Here is a 19,395-nt window from a genome sequence, read left to right as displayed (position 1 = left end):
GGAGTAGGTTAGGGGCTGTTCAGAAACTCACACAGGTTCAGTAAGATGCCTCAACAGATACTAGCCTTTTGCCACCAAGCCTAACAGCCTGAATTCAGTCTCCAAAGTGTACGTAGTAAAGCAAGAGAATTGACTCTTGCAGACTGTTCTTTTACCTCTACACACACATGCTGTGACACATCCATGCCCCCCAAGTGGAGGGCCGAACTCTTGTAGTTGCATCAGATCGTGATGCTCTCCGGTCTTGGTTACAACCACTTCCTGAGAGAGGCAGTCATAGGAGAGTGCCATGTGACTTTGATAACTTTGGAATTCTGGTTGTCAGTGAAAAATTCAGAAGGGATAAGTGTTGAGGAAACCCCACAGATGGTCCTGCACAGTCCAGCAATCTCATTTATTGGAGGCCTGGGAAAGCGGAGGATGTTGTGGGGATTCAGTTCCAGTCCTGGCTCAGCTATTGTGACCTACTGTGTAATTAGGAGTTCTCGTGGCTTCTTTTAAGGATTCACTGTGACTGTGACACCACTGGTATCAAACTGCTTTTCAAAAACCTCAGGTGGGCCCAAAAGCTCTGAATACCCAAGACACAATTCACATATCAAATGATTCCCAAGAAGAAGGAAGGAGAGGGTCCTGGTCCTGGAAAGGCTTGATGCAGCATTGTAGGGGAGTACTGGATCAGAGAAGTGGGAGGGAGTTGATTGGGGAATGGGCGGAGGGAAGAGGGCTTATGGGACTTATGGGGAGGGGGAACCGGGAAAGGGAAAATCATATGGAATATAAACAAAGAATATGGAAAATAATGATGATGATGATGGAAAATCATATGGAATATAAACAAAGAATATAGAAAATAATGATGATGATGATAATAAAACCCCTCAGGTGATATGTGTTAGTAATGTTCAACTCTCAAAGGCATTTCTTTTTTTTAATTCTTTTTTTTTATTCGATATACTTTTTATTTACATTTCAAATGATTTCCCCTTTTTCTGACCCCCTATTCCCCAAAAGTCACATAAGCTCCCTTCCCTCCCCCTGTTCTCCCATCCACCCCTCCCCACTTCCTGTTCTGGTTTTGCCCTATACTGCTACACTGAGTCTTTCCAGAACCAGGGGCCACTCCTCCATTCTTCTTGTACCTCATTTGATGTGTGGATTATGTTTTGGGTATTCCAGATTTCCAGGCTAATATCCACTTATTAGTGAGTGCATACCATGATTCATCTTTTGAGTCTGGGTTACCTCACTTAGTATGATGTTCTCCAGCTCCATCCATTTGTCTAAGAATTTCATGAATTCATTGTTTCTAATGGCTGAATAGTACTCCATTGTGTATATACCACATTTTTTTGCATCCATTCTTCTGTTGAGGGATACCTGGGTTCTTTCCAGCTGACTTTCGGGGAGTGGGGGTCTAGAAAAGGGGAAATCATTTGAAATGTAATTAAAAAATATATCTAAATAAATAAATAAATAAATAAATAAATAAATAAATAAATAAGGCTGCTATGAACATAGTGGAGCACGTATCCTTATTACATGCTGGGGAATCTTCTGGGTATATGCCTAGGAGTGGTATAGCAGGATCCTTCGGAAGTGAAGTGCCTAGTTTTCTGAGGAACCGCCAGACTGATTTCCAGAGTGGTTGCACCATCTTACAATCCCACCAGCAGTGGAGGAGTGTTCCTCTTTCTCCACATCCTCGCCAACACCTGCTGTCTCCTGAATTTTTAATCTTAGCCATTCTGACTGGTGAGAGGTGAAATCTCAGGGTTGTTTTGATTTGCATTTCCCTGATGACTAGTGAAGTCGAGCATTTTTTAAGATGCTTCTCAGCCATCAAAGGCATTTCTATGTATTGCATGTTCAATACTTCCCAGTCTATGGATACAATGTTAAGATTGGGGAAGATACTCTTAACAGTAGCTAGCATATGTTCTCTGGCCTGAGGCACTCTAGTTTCCAAAAGGCTCTGCTGCAGCTGGGCAAGGTACCAGCTTCTCTCTGTGACTGTCCTCTTCTGCACCTGTCCAGACTCCATCTCTTTGCCAACACACTGCTTTCTCATAAAGACAGGCAGTACTGGTATGATAGATAACCGTCTAGCCATCCCTGATGTGGCCCTAAACAAAGACAAATTTTTGCATATACTACCAGCACCCAGACACTTGGAGGTCCCTGCCAGCCAGAGCCAAGGGTGCAAATATCTGGGATGGGTGCTCTTTCTCATCTGTGGGATTTTGTGCTGTGCTTCTAAGTGGGCCAGAGAGTCCCACTTTTACCAGGCTCTACTCTAAGAGGCCTGCTTTCTTTTCTGGGGAAAAGAAAACTGTCCTCTCCTATCTCTTAAGCTAAAGCATTCCTGTTAGCAGACTCTGTCTGGCATCCCCTAAGGGAGCTGTTTCCACTCCTAACCCTATGTGAAAATGACACAAGGATGTTTACATAAATGCAGACCCAGAGGGAGGTAAGGCATTATTTCTGATATGGTAAGTTAACACTTACATACCACCTGACACCTGATGCTTTTTAAAGCATTTTAATACCAATGATATCATATTCACAGCGAATCCTTAAAAGAAGCCACAAGAACATCTAATTAGCCCACAGTAGATGAGTCAGTACTAGAGCCTATTGAAGACCCTTTCTGTAAGTTCTCAGACCATCCTACACAGTGAGGGCACTTGACAGATATGCATTGTGTATGCTGAGGTACAGTGACGAGAGGGAAAGGCTGGAAGTGCAATAAAGCAATCACCAAAGCCAACCATGGAGAATGGGCTGACATGCCAAGATACCAAACACAGATCCAATGCTAAGTCTTTGTTCTTGTTTGCAGTTGCTGTTTTGGCAGAAAACAGTCACATTAAGGAGCTATTGAAGCAACATGGAGTAAATGTCCAGAGCATTGCTGATGTGCATCCAATTCGAGTCCAGCCAGGCCGGATTCTTAGTCACATATATGCCAATCTTGGTAGGTCAGGGGAATGAATATTGGGGTATATTTGGCAAAGAAGGGCTTCCCAGGTTTTAGGTTTGGGTGTGAGGGAAACTTGGTTATAAGGTCTAAAGAAGGCCTGGGCAGAACACTAAAGAGGTCAACCAGTAGTCCACTTCATTGTGAAGAAGAGTGGGCAGGCAAGCATATTTCCCTCAGCTGGGTCAGTCCTGCTGCCATAGGAGCAGACATGTTGGAGAATAAGCAACCCCCTTTGAAATGTCACAGTTGAAAGGGCCACTGGTATCTTGCTATAACTTCTAATTGTTACCTGTGGTGCCCTATAATACTCATTTAACCCATTAAAAGTGGGAAGCAGTTCTCTTTTCTTAGAATCTGAATTCATTTAGTTTATGACTGACTACTAAATAAATTCAAAGTCCGTATTATTATTCTCAATAGAGATCAAACTGGCATTACTCATATCCATGCATGAAGAGAGGGGTAGGATTTGTTTCTCCATTCACCTTTGTTCCACTTTTCAAAGGTATTAGGAAAACAAGACCCCAGAGTATATTGTCTGGCATAAAAGTATGTCCCAGTCTTAACCTAGGTCACTAGGAATAGCTGTTACCTTATTTTCTCTAACTCCATTTTTCCTTCATATTTTAAATAGGACGAAATAACAATATGAAATTGAGTGGTCGACCATATCGTCACATTGGTGTCCTTGGCACCTCTAAACTCTATGTGATTAGGAATCACATCTTCACTTTTACACCCCAGGTAAAAAGAACAGGCATGGTGGTCCATGTTGGTATGCGCCTTTAATTTAAGCACTGTGGAGGCAATGACTGGGGGAACTCCATGAGTTCAAGGCCAGCCTGGTCTACATGAGTTTCAGACCAGCTGGAACTATACAGTGAGACCCTGCCTCAAAAAAAAGTGCAGGCAAGTAGAAAACCAATCAGCATCTTCTCATTAGTTTCTCTTTTCTATCTGGTAAGCATTTCTATGTCAAAACATGGAAGAATTTTGTATGCATAGGATCAGATGGAGGTATAGAAAATGTTTACAATAGGTATTCAATTAATGCTACTTGAATCAAATTGGGTATGTCATCACTTCCAGACATGAATGTTAATAAGATTCACATTGCTTTATAATATGATTTGTCACTTGGCTCATATCACCTTAACTTAATACTCTCTGACCCTTGTGAAAGTTGTCATAGGACACTCAGTATGACAAACAACTGGAATGGTTTTCAGGTCCCAAACCCTATTGAGATTCAGAATATGTTAACTATGGAACTTGTCTTCAGAATGCTTGTTCTTAAAGAAAACTAACTATACAGAAACACTCACTGATTTTTTTTTTTTATCCATTTGAACAGCTAGAAACATAAACAGTGTGGTCACTTTACCAGTGTAGGACATAGCATGGACTCCTGCCCACCTGCCTCAGTAGCTGCCACTTTGAACATTGCAAACCTTGGTACCAAATTCCAAATGCAGAGCTGAGCGCACACTAGAACAGAGGTCAGGAGACCAATTGGATTTTCATCATTATGTGGCAGTCCTCTGATTCTCATTAAGCAGGCATCCATCAGATGACAGTTCCCAGCTCTTTCTCACCTTGAAGGTGTGAACCGAGGATCCCCAGAAGGTGTAGCAATTACAAGGCTTTTGATAGGCCCTTGGTGAACAAGGCACTTGCATCCACTATGGGAGGAGTTAAAGGCAGGTCTAGCAACATACCTTTCCTTTCATACCTGTGTAGCTTCATTTCATGGGCAGGTAAATACATTGTTATGTCTCATCTCAGAAAAAGTGGTTCCCTGCTCAGGGGATTGAGACCAATATAGAATATCTTCCTAGGCAACAGATTCGGGATTAGTACAGACAGTCCTTGATGACAAGTGTTGTGTGGGAAAAAATAAAGGGTGGCCCTTGACTTGGCCTGTTCTGCCTTTCAGTTCACTGACCAGCATCACTTCTACCTGGCCCTGGACAATGAGATGATTGTGGAGATGCTGAGGATTGAACTGGCCTATCTGTGCACCTGCTGGCGGATGACCGGCCGCCCCACTCTCACCTTCCCTGTCACACACACCATGCTCAGTAATTTCATGAACTTCATCTGTTGGGTCATGGGCTCTTACCTAAATGTTTAGGACAGTTCCCATGGACATCACCAAGTCCTGAAGGGGGATCCTTAGCAGTCTGACATCTTTGTCTAAGGAATCTTGTACCATAAACATTTTGATGGGTTGGTGTTGGTGAGAACATTTCAGGGCACTGTGCTCCCAGATAAAGAAACTCAGTCATTATTCTTTTTCTTAGCAAATGATGGATCAGACATTCATCCTGCAGTTCTTTCTACAATTAGAAAACTAGAAGATGGCTATTTTGGAGGTGCTAGGTAAGTCAGGATTTCTTTTCATTAAATAAGGATAACGTTGACCTTTCTAAAAGTCTTCTGTTCTTTCCCTGCCTTTCACATCAATTTTCTAAACCTAAACACACAGATTTTTTTTTGAGTAAAAAGGAAATCAAAACTAATCTGATTTCATCTCCCATGGAAAGCTTAAATCCGATCTAAAGCAATATTTGCTTGTTAAACTTTCCTGGGCACTGAAAGACCACCTGCATAGAGAAGTGAGCATAGCAGTCTCAGAAGTGTTGTCTTTCCTGGGAAGCATGGATTGCTGTGTGTTTTTCCTAGAGACGCGGAAGAAAACAGCAAGCACCCAGGGAGGGGCCAGCAAGTGCACAATAAAAGCCAACTTGAGTACACTGTCACCTTGAGAAGAATAAGTCCCACAACTTTACAGATTTCTCAGTGGCCCTCAGAAGCAAAGCATCTGATTAAGCCTACATAAGTTGTTGTCTACCATATTTAGTAGTATAAGATATATTTGGGTTTGTTGTCCTAAAGTATGTCTCTCCTGCGTATGATCCTTAGACCTTAATTGAATAGGGTTGGTGGCTCTACAGGAATCTCCTTTTATTTTATACTCTGCGTGACCCAAGGTAGGTGATTTTTCTTTTTCTGTAGTCTATATCTTCATCTCCATGAGTCTCTTGGAGTGAGTCAAAAGTTAAGTGACCCCCTTCCTGCATCCTCCTACCTGTTGCCACAGGAAAAGCATGTTTTTAAAAATTTCTGGTCAAATATGTCTTGCCAAACTACTTATACGTTACCTTTGTATGCAGCTCAGTGTGCCAAGAACATTTCCATCATGTAAGACAGATCTCCAGAACATTTTCCATCTTTCAGAATTCAAACCCCATATGCAAGAAGCAACTCCCTGCTATCTGCTTTATGGGACACAAAGTCTGGTTTTAGGCCAGACAACTTGTTCAATGTAAGGTCTTTTTGTTATTGGCTCATTTCACTACCTCGCTGTTGTCTTTCAAGATGCACTCAATTGTCTTTCTAAGGCTGGCCTCAAGTGATTATTTTCCAGCTTCTAAGGTTGACACCTGTGCCTTGTAGCTTCCTGTAGGCCCTGCTGTTGTCCAGAAGTGGATTCTCATACAGGCTGCCCTTGGTCTCTTGGAAGTATCAGTCAGACAGTCCCCAGTGTGATGTTGTGTACATATGCAGGGCTAATATTACAACTACCATCAACATCTACTTCTGAGCAGTTTGGCTCCAGCCTGGATAAGTTGCCACCTAGTATAGAGCATCATGACCAAAAGAAAATATCCTAGGCCTTTGATGGAGTCTCATGCTCCCAAAAGCTTTTGAAGTGACTGCCTTGCTTTGTGTTCTCTTTAGCCTCAGAAAACCCACACTTTCACCTTCATCAGAGAAAATGCCCCCATTGCATTTTGGTTTTCTGGTCCATCTCCCAACTCTAGGGCAAAACAAATGAAGTCTTAGACCTGTGTCTTGGCTCTCTAGTTTTGTTCAGTGAAGGACAGGCTTTTCTTTCCTAACTGTTGTTTTGCCATAAGCCTTCTGCCAGCTGAAATTCAGCCACCTGCAAAGGTGGTTATATTGCATACTCTGATTTACTCTGTAAACAATTCTGTTCTGGGTTCTTAGGTTCTCACACATATTAACTAAATTCTGATCTCATGCTGCTAGCTCAAAGGGAGGTCCTGTTGTCTTCCACTTCAGTATCTGACATTTCCGTAGGGCAGAAACTACATGGCCTCCCACTAGTATCTCGAGTGTTGATCCCTCTTTAGCATGACCCCAGGCTGCCTGTTTTCATTGGACTGTTTCTCAGCCCAATGTAGTAGGGCCCATGCAGGGTGAACTGGTATCAATCTGTGGACGGTAGGTCAATCCAATGACTTCCTTCTAGAGAGAACCTTAACTCTGATGCATGTGTCTTTCATCATAAGCCCCCTGTATCCATCTCACCATGTTTCATGCAGGGACAAGCACATGAGGAGAATTACTGCTTCCGATCCAGTTGTTAGAGATTAGAAAACTCAAGAGGTTGACTCCAACTAAAACTGGTTTACTCTGTTTATTTTGTAAAATTGTTAGCTAATCAGGAAAATAAGCTTGTATTTGTTAGGTTTGGCAACAAAAATTAGGCATGAAATCTATTGACTTTTAAATGTTACGTGTCTTTACCTCACATTTGTGAATAAAACTTTAGAGGTATGGTCTTATATTGCCCAGGCTGGCTTCAAACTTTCTATGAAGCTGAAGATGGCCCCAACCTTCTGATCCTCCTGTTCCTGTTTCTCAAATGCTCACATTCCAGGCGTTCCTACCATGCCCAACTTTGCTATTGAATTTTTTGGGTTTGTTTTTTGACTGATAGAAGGCCAGTATATTTATTGACTCCTGCAGAAGTGCTAGCTAGCTATCTAAGAGTTTCATAGTCATTCATAGTCTGTCTGCACCCCACCTGTATCCCCTTTTGACAGAGTAAAACTAGGAAACCTGGCAGAGTTCCTTACTACCTCATTCTACACATACCTGACCTTCCTGGATCCAGACTGTGATGAGAAGTTGTTTGGTGACATCAGTGATGGGAGCTTTAGTCCTGACAGTGAGCCAGACCTGGGAGGATACCTGGAAGACAGTGGTCATCAAGGTACCTTATGGCAAGCATCTTTGAATTATTGATTGCATTTCTTCAAACCTTGGCACTAAGTTGCCTAAGACCTAAATACAGTAAATAATTGACAAGTAAACTAAAAACAAATGAACAGATACAAGGCTTCTGAAGATTCTGTTCACTAAAATGAGTAAAGTGCTAATTTAAGAACCTGATTTACTAGGGCTAGAGATGGCTCAGCGGTTAAGAGCACTGACTGCTCTTCCAGAGGTCCTGAGTTCAATTCCCAGCAACCACATGGTGGCTCACAACCATCTTTAATGAGAGCTAACGCCCTCTTCTGGTGTGTCTGAGGACAGCTACGGTACACTCATATAAATTAAATAAATAAATAAATATCTTTTAAAACAATAACCTAAATTACACTATTGCCCTTGAAAGCAGACCTTTATAAGCCTTGTAGGAAAGTCTTAGTTACAGGCTGTTCATAAATTGATTTTTAAAAAATGTTTCCCATTTATTTACTGTATTGTGTGTGCACACGTGAGAGAGAGAGAGAGAGAGAGAGAGAGAGAGAGAGAGAGAGAGAGAGAGAGAGAGAGATACTATGATACCATGATATAGACATAGAGATAGAGATAACATAGAGAGAGAGGTCAGAGACAACTTTTGGGAGTTGATTCTCTCCCTCCATGTGGATTCCGAAGATTGAACTGTGGTTGTTAAGCTCGGCAGCAGTCCTCATTGCCCGCTGGACCATCACACCCAGTCCTCTGTGTCATTTGTTTTAAGATAGTCCATTTGCCCCTCAGACCTCTGTGAGTTCAGTTTGCACCAGCTGCTCCTTGTGCTCCTTACAGGGATTTTCACAGCTATTTAAATTCTGACCTGAGAGTGAACCCAAAACTTCACACATGCTTATACTGCTGAGCTGCACCCTGAAGCCCTTACAGTGGACATTCTTAAAGGAGAAACATATTACTTGACTATTAAAGGGAATGGTAAAATGACCTAGTTTTGATTAGATGTGAGTGGAGAAACCCCACACATATATAACATGTCTTGATCTGAACATGATATTGGGTCAGTGTGACCTGTCTTTTCCTTTTAGATAACATTTGTAAATGGTACAAAAAGCTCCATAAGGCTTAGCTCACAAGACAGAATGTCAGCTAGTATTCTTCAGGTTTTCATATTCTACAGCTCACCTTGGGATGTTGTTACTTAGACGCTCATTCTAGATTTCTTTGATATAGAATGAAGATTTTTTTCAAGCAATAAATTTGTACACACATATGGTGTACCTGTCACTAACTTTATCCTTGTGAGTGGAGGGAGGTAAAAATATATGTTGCTAAATGTTGTTTACTCAATAGCTTGTTTTCATTTATTTGTTTCCTTGGTTGTCCAATTGCAGAAAGCCAAGATGAGCTTGACCAGTATATCAGCCACCTTCTTCAAAGCACATCCTTGAAGTGCTACCTGCCCCCTCTGTGTAAGAAGGCAGAAGACAGCCATGTTTTCAGTGCAATCCACTCCACTCGGGACATACTTTCTGTGATGGCCAAAGCAAAGGGTTTGGAAACTACATGTATGTTATTAAACTCTTCTGTCCATTAAGTTACATTCTTTTATCAGAGCATTGTATAAATATAATTTAAGTCAGTCCCAAAAGACAAGATGTGCCCCCTCCTCCAACCTTCTACTTAGATGTGACCACTTTCAGATCTTCTAGACGTTTCTTCTGGCATTTCCATATCTCCATATTTCTAAAATAGTATGTGTTTACTTCTGTCCTTGAGGCATCAGTTTGATGTACAGTGTTCTAGTATGTGGAGAAGGATTTAGCGGTCTTAAGTTACCATTTTTCTATTTCGTTCCCTAACCTACTAAAGGAATTGTCTAAAAAGTTTAGTTAAATCAGTCTTCACATTTACAGTATACATACAGATAGCATTTTTAATTGAACATTATAGTGTAGTATGATTATTTTCCAGTTTTTATGTCTTGATTTTCCTGAAATTAACATTGTCATTTTGTTTGCTTTTCTTCTAAATCCCAGTGCCCTTACAATACAAATTTTCACATGAGTTATATTAGTGAGTCTCTTGAGTGTGTTTCTTAAGAGTTTGCAAAGTCTCTTTTCTAGGCCAGTTGCGCTTGAGGCTCCTTGACTTTCTTCTTGGTTGTACTGTATTCTTCTCTTTGTTGGTGTTATTTAGTTCATGTGCACATACTCTTGCCTGGGTACTTGTGTGTATGTCTTTCTCACTCCTCCCCTCTCTCTGACAGTGACTACTTGGGTGTTCCTCAACAAAAGTGGTTCCTACCTTGTTATATTTATTTTGTTTGCATTTTTGAGATAGGGTCTCTCACTGGCCTCAGGACTCACTCATTACGCTGGCCAGCAAGCCTTAGGGATCTTTCTGTCTCTCCCTCCAAAGTACTGGAATTACAAGTGCATATATCCAGATTTTTATATAGGCACTGGGAATTAAACCCTGGTCCTCATACTTGCACTGAAAACACTTTACTGATGGAATTCTCTTCATTTCCTTGTTATATCCTTAGTGTTGGCCTCAGATTTAGAATCCACAGCCTGCAAATAAATAAACAAAAAACATAGAAAATGTTACATAAATATAAACAAGAAGGTTCTCTCTGGATAATATGTTTCTTTTTTGATGTTCTCACTTGCTTCTACAAAATGTTGCCTTAAGTATATAAATATTTTTAAATGAGTTATTTATTAAATATATTTATATTTAATCATATTTATTTTTGTTTTATGTAGGTGTGGATGTGGGTGCACATGTGGTTGTCAGAGGACAGCTTTTAGGAATTGGTTCTTCTTGCATCATGTGGGTTCCCAGGATTGGTCTCAGGTTATCAGGCTTGGCAGTAAGCACCTTTGCCCACTGAGTCATCTCGCTGACCTACATATATTTTGGTCAAATTATTCCTTTTATTTGGCGGATTATAATATATTACATCATTTCCTACTCCTATGTCCAAACTCTACTATATATCCCTCTTTGCTCTCTTTGAAATCATGGCCTCCTTTTTTTTCTTTAATTGTTCTTATATGTGGGCCAGGCAGTGTTGACACATACCTTTAATCCCAGCATTTAGGGGGCAGAGGCGGGTGGATTTCTGAGTTCAAGGCCAGCCTGGTCTACAGAGTGAGTTCCAGGACAGCCAGGGCTACACAGAGAAATCCTGTCTTGAAAAACCAAAGAGCAGTTGTTCTTATATGCATGTATATTTTTATCCTAGAGAACAATACCCTCAGCTTCATTAATATATCCCTTCTCTACTCCCAGGCAATCATTAATCCTCTGTCTCTTTTTTGTCTATAGTCACTTTGGATACATATAATAAACTGACTCATACCATATGTGGTCTTTAATGATTGTCTTTATTTATATTTATATTATATATATATATTAAATATATATTTCTAAATATAACTTGCTTAATCTGTATAATGTTACTTGCATGTCTGTTTTTAAGGCTAACCATTTGGTATTAGACAACTAGTTACGCTTTTCCCTAGAGAAGCTATTCTACAATTCTCAGGATTCTTTAGTTGCCTGTAGGTTTGGGGGTTTTTTTGATTTGGTTTGGTTTGGGGTGTGTGTGTGTGTGTGTGTGTGTGTGTGTGTGTGTGTAGGTGTATGATTGAGACCTCAGTCTTTCTTTTGTCTATCTTGGTATATCTGTTAGTGTTGTCCTTATTCATCTCGTTTATGTAGTCTTGTTAATGAGACTTTGTAGGTGTAGCTTCTGACATTACTAAGAAACAGTCTCACAGCAAACTCCATGATTTTCTAGCTATTAAGAGTCTTTCTGCCTCCTTCCATAATGGTCTCTGAGCATTAGGTGTGGGAGTGTTTTATAGATACTGTACTGGGGCTGAGCTCCACAATTCTGCATTTTGATTAGTACTGATTCTCTACATAAGTCTCTGTTGCAAATAGAAGTTTCCTTGAAAAGGGTTGAGGACTATATTTATCTGTGGATATAAAGCCAAATGTTTAGATTGTTGCTACAGATTATGCTGGTTTACTAAAGAGGTGGTTGATTGTAGGTTCTCCTCCAAGATCCATGATTTCTCTAGCACCAAGGGGTTCTCTAGTTTTCCAGTGCCAAGCATGGTTTCCTTCTTGTTGAATGGATCCGAAATCCAATTAGAAAGCTGTTGGTTACTATCACAGGAAGCAAGCTACTAAAGTATCTACTCTTACAGTTATTATGCCATGCTGACTTTTGATATGGTTCATAGGCATCATAGCTGGATAGGACTGTTGGTTGCTTCCCCCTTTAGAAATTTGTACAGTGCCTTCTGGTACCATGAAAGATATTCCTCAGGGAGGAGACATTCAGGTCAATTCCAGCTTATGGTATTTATACTGTGGAAGGTTTTTCTTTTGCTTTCAATTATAGTGGATACTTTTACTGGGTATATTAGTCTAGGCTGACCATCAAGGTCTTTTAGAATTCATAATGTATTGCTCCAGGCTCTTCTGGTTTTCAAAGTTTCTCATGGGTTTTCTTTTATTTGTAACTTGTGTTTTTTCTATGTTATACCATGGAGAGTTTCTTTTCTAGTCTTTTCTGATTGGTGTTCTGTGTGCTTTTTGTACTTGTATGGGTGTGTCTACTTATATTGAGAAAGTTTCTTCTATTATCTTGTTGAAAATCTGGTCTATGCCACTGACTTTTGATTCTTCTCCCTCATCCATGCCTATAATTCAAAGATTGGTCTTTTCATGATATTGTAAAGTTTCTGTATTCTTCCTTTTGTGTGTGTGTTTGTGTGTGTGTGTATGTGTGTGTGTGTTCGTTCTGTTCCTTTTACTTGGTCTATATCCTCTACTTTATCTTGGAGTCCTGATAGTCTGTATTATTTGATTCATTCTACTTGTAAGGATTCCCTTTGAGTTTTCTAGTCTAATTGGGTTGGGTTTTTCAATTTCATCTTCAATTCAGCTTGAGTCCTCCTCAATGTTTCTATCTCCTTACTGAATTCTGCTCTCCAATCCTGGATTCTTTTTTACCATTTCCACTAGCCTTATGTTTGTGTTGTGTTGGACATTGCTTAGACATTTATTCTTTTTTTAAGCTCTTTAATTTTATTGAGCTATTTCTTTGTATTTTCTCTAAACGCCTTGAATACCTTGATGACATTTATGATTGTTCTTTTAAATTCTGTGCACTGTGGTTCATCTAGGTAACTATTATTGGAAAACATTTGTATAGGACTTGTAGACTTGGAAAAGAAAGTACTACATGGATCTTTCCATATTGCATTTTTTGTGTGGTGTGTGTGTGTGTATGAGAGAGAGGGGGGGAGAGAGGGGGGGGAGAGAGGGGGGGAGAGAAATGAGATGAAATTTGGGCATGTAGAGTTCTTTTGTGAGTTCTAATGTTAGTCTGATATGAATAGGAACAGCTTGGGACAAGAAAAGATATGTGGGCAAGTTTTTACCTAGAGGTTGGAAATGGCTTGGGTAGAATGAAGTCAGATGAACAGGATATATAGGGCTTTCATATAAGATGTGTGTCTCCTTGTGTCTCCTACACACCAAGCCTGGGGTGTAGGTATAGGTCTAGCTAGGCAGAAAGATTAGATTTGGCGTGGAAGTGGACTCTGGATTGGGGGGGGGGGTATATAGGGTACATCCTGGAGGAAAGCTAAAGATCAAATGTAATATAGGCAGGGGTGGCCAGGCTAGGCTCAGAAACTGGATGTGCAATCTGAGCCAGGTCTGGTGGAATGGTCAAGGATGGTCAGATGGGCTCACTGGGTAGACTCTGAAGAAAGATGTGGGAGATCTGGCTGGGTGTACAGGTTCTTATATTGATTTTTGATCTTTAAGATATTAGCTGGTTTTGGAAAGTTTTAAGATCTGTTCACAGGTTCTGAAATTTCAGTGATATATACAATGGATGAAAACATTCCATCCATTATATGCTGAGTGGGTCTTTTGATCTAGAAATGTATGGGTTTATTTTCAATCCTGTAAAGGTTTTCTGAATACTTTGGCTCATTTTCTTCTTCAAATTGTTCCTATACTTTCTTTTCCTATATATTTTATTAACTTCTTAGAGAAATTTTTATCACTTTTGTTTTGTTTTCCATATTTCTAATCTGTTATGAATGCAATTGCTCAACTTTTTGTAACCCCTTCAATTGATTTTTTTTCATTTTTGCTATTATGTTTTAATCTTTATTTCCCAAATTCCATCTGTTCTTGTATTATACATGCAATAGAATTTCTTATTATTCTAAATAAAAAAAGTAGAGGCAGGGCTTTTTACTCTTTGTGTTTATACTTTCTTTTCCCTGAATAGTTTCCATTCCCAAGTCACCTTTTCCTTTTAGTAAAGGCTTCGCCTTTTTACTTTGGAGTACCTCTTTCAGTGCAGGTCTGGTTACCTGCTACTGCAGAAGAACCCCCCGAGGCCCCTAGAGCTTATGGCCTTGGAGCTATGAGGTGGGGGCTGAATCTTACTGCCTCCCATTCTATTCTCCTACTTCAAGGCTAAAGAATGCTTGCCTGGATCTCTAGTCACTGTCTCTCTAAGGAATGTACTCAGAACTTCAGATGTGTAACCAGTCAGTGCCTAGACATCCTCTCTCTTTCATTCTCTTCAGAGAGTCCTTTATTCTTCTGTCCTCCTGAAAGAGTAGAACATCTAGGGAGCTCACTACATCTTGCATACTGTCTCTTCAGTCTTCTTTACTTTTGTCCCCTTGAAATTCTCACCAGTTTCAAAAGTACCCAGCACAGCAAATTCCTGAGACTTCTGAGGATTCTCTTAAGGCAGACCTGACTGATTCCTTGATTTCTCCATTGTTCTTGTGTCTTCTCAACCGCTTATCCTTCAACCTTTGTTTCCCTACTCCTGAAACTGTTGCTAGTATTTTCTTTCCTGTGTTTACCCATTCTTGAGGACTTGTCTTTTTTGTTTGGTTTTACCAAGGTGCTCTTTTTGGTTTGGGGTTTTGATGGTAATATCTTGTTATGTGGTCCAGGCTGGCCAGGAACTCAGTGACATAGTCCAAGCTGACTTAAAACTTGTCATCTTCCTGCAGGGTACTGGGCTTAAATATGTGAACCACTTGAGCTTGATTTATATGTTTCTTTTAAATATGAATTACAGAGGGAGCTAGAGAGATGGCTTAGTGGGTAAAGAGCATGTTGAACTAGTGTGATGATCTGAGTTTATATGCCCAGTTTATATACCCTTGTAAAATCCAGGCAGAGCCACCCCCCATATCTACAAAAGAGGGCTTTATTACTGTTCTTCCTCACAATAGCTTTCTTAATTAACTTTCTTTCCCAGTTTTTCCCATGATTTTGCCAACTAAAGTCCTAAGTGGACACCGTAAGTCACTGAATCTTGTTGACTCCCCTCAGCCACTCCTAAAGAAGGTAAAAGTATTTTTGTTTGTTTGTTTTTAATGTAATACTTGATAATACTGGGTTAGTCCCAAGAACTATCTCAAATGGTGGAGCTTAAAGAGCATATTTTTTATACCCAGAATTTCAGTTTGGATACGCTACATGTTAATGTGAATCTAGGCACTGAGTTGTCTAGTTTGCATCATTGTATACTCCAGGTTGGTACAGAATACCTTTGTGTTTTGCTTGGAGGAAAAGGCCTCTTATAGCATATCTCCCTGATCATCAGAACACATAAAATCTCAAGGGGTTGGTCCTTATAATTTCTTCCCTGGTTTTATCCCATATGAATCAAAATATCCAATGCCTATTGGAGAATATTTTAATCTAACTTTACTTTTAGGTAGTTTTAAACACACATTTTTATGTTGTTTTGTATTCTAAAGCATCACCGGAAACCAGGTGTGATAGTATATGATTGTAATTCACATTATAGAGGAAGGAGGGAAAAAGACCGCAAATTTTCAGTCAACTTGAGCTATATAGCAAGTTCTAGGGAAGCCTGGGCTATATGATAAGACATTATTATATATAGACACAAAAGTGTCCTCACGAGTGCAGTGACTGAGTCAATATACATTTATCATCGGTCATTTTCTCTGCCTCCTCCTAGTTATTCCCACGCCAAAGTCCAAAGATAACTGCTTGGGCCTGGAGGTGTGGCTCAGTCATAGACTATTTATCTTGAAAGGCCCTAGGTTTCCTAGTACATGGTAGGAGGAGCACTGCTGTCACAGTTTGTAGCAGAAGAAATTGGTGGTGTCTATTTTTGAACTTTGAATAAATAAAACTTATATATGTTTTAACCTGTTCTCTCTAGTTCCTTACAAATGTCAAATGTAGTAAAGGTGCATAACTAATACAGTACAAAAGATTTTCTGAAAAAATAAATAATGCATTCAGAAACAAAGTTGGCATTCTGTCATCTGAACGTTCCCATTCTTAATCCCTTTCCCTCCTTTTTGGCTTTTATGTGGCCAGACTCCTGAATATGACTACCAGTGGCCCAGAGAAGATGACCATGATGAAATGGACTGTGAGAAGCTAGTTGAGCAACTGAAAGACTGCTCAAACCTACAGGACCAAGCAGACATTCTGTACATTCTTTATGTAATAAAGTAAGTGCCTTAATCTCTTTGGGCTGCTATAGCAACAGATCAGCTGGCATCATACAAACATAAGTGTTATCTTACAGTTCTAGAAGCTGGAAGTCTAAGATACAATGTCTGGTGATGGCCTACTTTCTTATGGATGGTGCCTTTCACCCTATTCTTACGTGGTAGAAGGGAGGGACAAGCTTTCTGGGGCTTCTCATGTAAGGTACTGCTATCTGATAGATTCTGAGGGATCTTACATCATGGCTTAGTCACTTTCCAAGAGCTCCATATCCCAATACCATCACTCTAGGGTTAGAATTTTAGTATAGGAATTTGGTGGGGACACAAACAATCAAGCCATAGCAATACTTTTTATGGTCTTCACCATGTTAAGTCTTTTTTCCTGGTCTCTTGGAATTCCAGCAATGCCAGGCCATGATCACATTCACTCAAATCCCTTTCTCTGCCTCTTTCCATTAAAAGTCTGGGCAAGGCCAAGATATCATAGTGATGTGTGAACACTAAGCTTTTGTTTCAGAAGACATGGTATAGACATATTTGGTTGGACTGAACCCTCTTGGTGAGGCCCAGAGTTACTAGGACTGTTCAAACACTTGGCAAAATGTACAGCAATCCATGGCTCACCCAGTTTTGACATTCTGACCTTTATCTTTGTATTTTTCTGCCTCTGGCCAGGGGTCCCCGCTGGGATACCAATTTGTTTGGGCAGCATGGAGTCACTGTTCACAGTCTTCTCAGCGAGCTCTATGGAAAAGCTGGCCTGAACCAAGAATGGAGTTTGATTCGCTACATTTCAGGCCTGCTCAGGAAGAAAGTGGAGGTCCTGGCTGAGGTAAGAATAAGCACGCCTGCCTGGTTGTCCATTTGCTCTCTCTAGCCTCATGCTTTCTTCTTCTAGTCATCTAGTTATGGAAGGTCTCAGGCACGTGTCTCTTAGCAATAAATGGACACAGGGAATGTAACCCAGCACCAGGCAGGCCCTCTCCTGACATTTTACTGCTCTGGATAGAGAGGGGGAAGGAAGAAATTCTCAAATTCATTACTTTGGTTCTTTTTTAACTACAGAAAGGCTTACCAAGCAATCAATGAAACCAAAGAACTCATTTCTACATCATGTCGTAGTACAGAGGTCATTAATATTTATATTCCTGAGACCCTACAAAATCCAGAACCCCTTCCTATAATGTTAAGGAAGTATTCTGGTAAGATTGCTAGTCATTGTTACATGTGAATACTGAGGAACTCATAGGCTTGAAACACAATGTGCCTAGTAACTGTAACTAAACTGAAGCTTCATCCCTGCCTTGTCTGAATATAGTAGGAAATCCAGGATGGTTGCTGTAGTGAATGGGCCAGGCCTAGGACCATACCTGGGAAACACAAAGATCATACGGATTCAGCTCTATATTAGTTGCTCAGCCTAAGTTTTAAGTTTCTCAGAAAGGCCATGTGCATGGAATATAAAGTTCATAAAGGTAAATTTCTGATGCTGTTAGCATTTAACCTTCTCATTTAGTTCTGTTTAATCTATTTTCCTTTATACCCTTTCCCCCCCAAAAAATATGCAGGCCTGCGCAGATCTGCTGTCCCACCAGAAGCAACTTACAGTGGGCCTGCCCCCTGAGCCCCGGGAGAAGACTATATCTACGTATGTCCTTACTGGAGGGCCTCCAGACTGTAGAGGAACACTGAGAGGGCATTGCGCTATTGTAGAAGGGTGGCAGTGGCTTTGAGAAGACACTGTGTCATGTGGGTGCTTTGAGCAGGGAACTTCCACTGAGCAAGAAGGCCCTGCTCTGAGGTACCTGTTGTGAGTGATCTGCTGCTCTTTCCTAGGCCTCTTCCCCCAGAGGAGCTCACAGAACTCATATATGAAGCCAGTGGACAGGACATCAGCATTGCTGTCCTCACACAGGTCAGGTGCTGATGCAGGAAGGGCAAGTTGGGCCTTAGCTTTCCTTGGAGTGCCAAAAGGCCACCCAGGTTCTCTGAAGCCCTGTTCCCATGTGTATCTGTACCAGGAGATCGTGGTTTACCTGGCCATGTATGTCCGGGCCCAGCCTAGCCTCTTTGCAGAGATGCTCAGACTCCGGATTGGATTGATCATCCAGGTGATGGCCACAGAGCTGGCTCGGAGCCTGAACTGCTCAGGTAAAAGGCCATGGCTTGCCACTCATGCCAACTCAGCCTACCTCAAGGCCTTGCTGCACACTTCCGAACAGGCTTCCAGGCTGGGTAAGATTAATCTCTCCCAGGTTCCTTTCTGAGAGGTGGCTGCTGTCAGGCCACATAGCACAGCAACACTCTTCACTAGGGCAGGCAAAGCAGCCATGTTTACATGAGAATCCTTGTTGTACCTGACAGCTAAGCTACAGCGATGTCCTTACTGTAAGATGTCTCCTTCCACTTAATAAACCTTCACTGGGAGAAATACAAACATTTGCAAAACACATTTCAACATCAGGGATCAGTGCAGTGTGAAAAAAAATGCTATGTCTGGGAAGTGAATGCACTTGTACTGACCTGAACAGAAAGATTTGCATTCCCCAAGGACCAGTGTCCTTCAGGCCTGCAGCACCAAATGAAGGAATCCTGAACAAGGAGACCTGTCACTGCCTTTTATATCTCCCTCTTGCACCCCGAGCCACCCACCACCAGCCCATGTCTGGGTCTCTTATGTTTGTCTTCAGGAGAAGAAGCTTCAGAGAGCTTGATGAACCTCAGTCCTTTCGACATGAAGAGCCTTCTGCATCATATCCTGAGTGGGAAGGAGTTCGGTGTGGAGAGAAGTGGTGAGTCAGTGCAGAGTACTTCATGGGGACCCACGTGCAG

At 41.0% G+C, this 19,395-nt stretch overlaps 1 protein-coding gene across 5 annotated transcripts in view; it reads left to right on the top strand.

Moving 5' to 3' along the window:
- The window catches only part of Phka2 (phosphorylase kinase regulatory subunit alpha 2), a 79,608-nt gene that overhangs the window by 48,429 nt on the left and 11,784 nt on the right, over window positions 1-19,395 (top strand). For all 5 annotated transcript variants that reach the window (XM_052170599.1, XM_052170600.1, XM_052170602.1 and 2 more), the window contains 13 exons: window positions 2,843-2,977; window positions 3,618-3,727; window positions 4,920-5,064; window positions 5,287-5,365; window positions 7,840-8,009; window positions 9,391-9,564; window positions 15,327-15,415; window positions 16,427-16,563; window positions 17,239-17,395; window positions 18,132-18,211; window positions 18,400-18,478; window positions 18,585-18,714; window positions 19,254-19,355. In XM_052170599.1, coding sequence (XP_052026559.1) covers window positions 2,843-2,977; window positions 3,618-3,727; window positions 4,920-5,064; window positions 5,287-5,365; window positions 7,840-8,009; window positions 9,391-9,564; window positions 15,327-15,415; window positions 16,427-16,563; window positions 17,239-17,395; window positions 18,132-18,211; window positions 18,400-18,478; window positions 18,585-18,714; window positions 19,254-19,355 — 1,587 coding nt within the window. The remainder of the gene's footprint in view (window positions 1-2,842; window positions 2,978-3,617; window positions 3,728-4,919; window positions 5,065-5,286; window positions 5,366-7,839; window positions 8,010-9,390; window positions 9,565-15,326; window positions 15,416-16,426; window positions 16,564-17,238; window positions 17,396-18,131; window positions 18,212-18,399; window positions 18,479-18,584; window positions 18,715-19,253; window positions 19,356-19,395) is intronic.

This window comes from Apodemus sylvaticus, chromosome X (genome assembly GCF_947179515.1).
Source record: "Apodemus sylvaticus chromosome X, mApoSyl1.1, whole genome shotgun sequence".
Lineage (NCBI taxonomy): Eukaryota > Metazoa > Chordata > Mammalia > Rodentia > Muridae > Apodemus > Apodemus sylvaticus.
The sequence above is the reverse complement of the archived record's forward strand: the minus strand, read 5'-3'. Positions and strand labels throughout refer to the sequence as shown.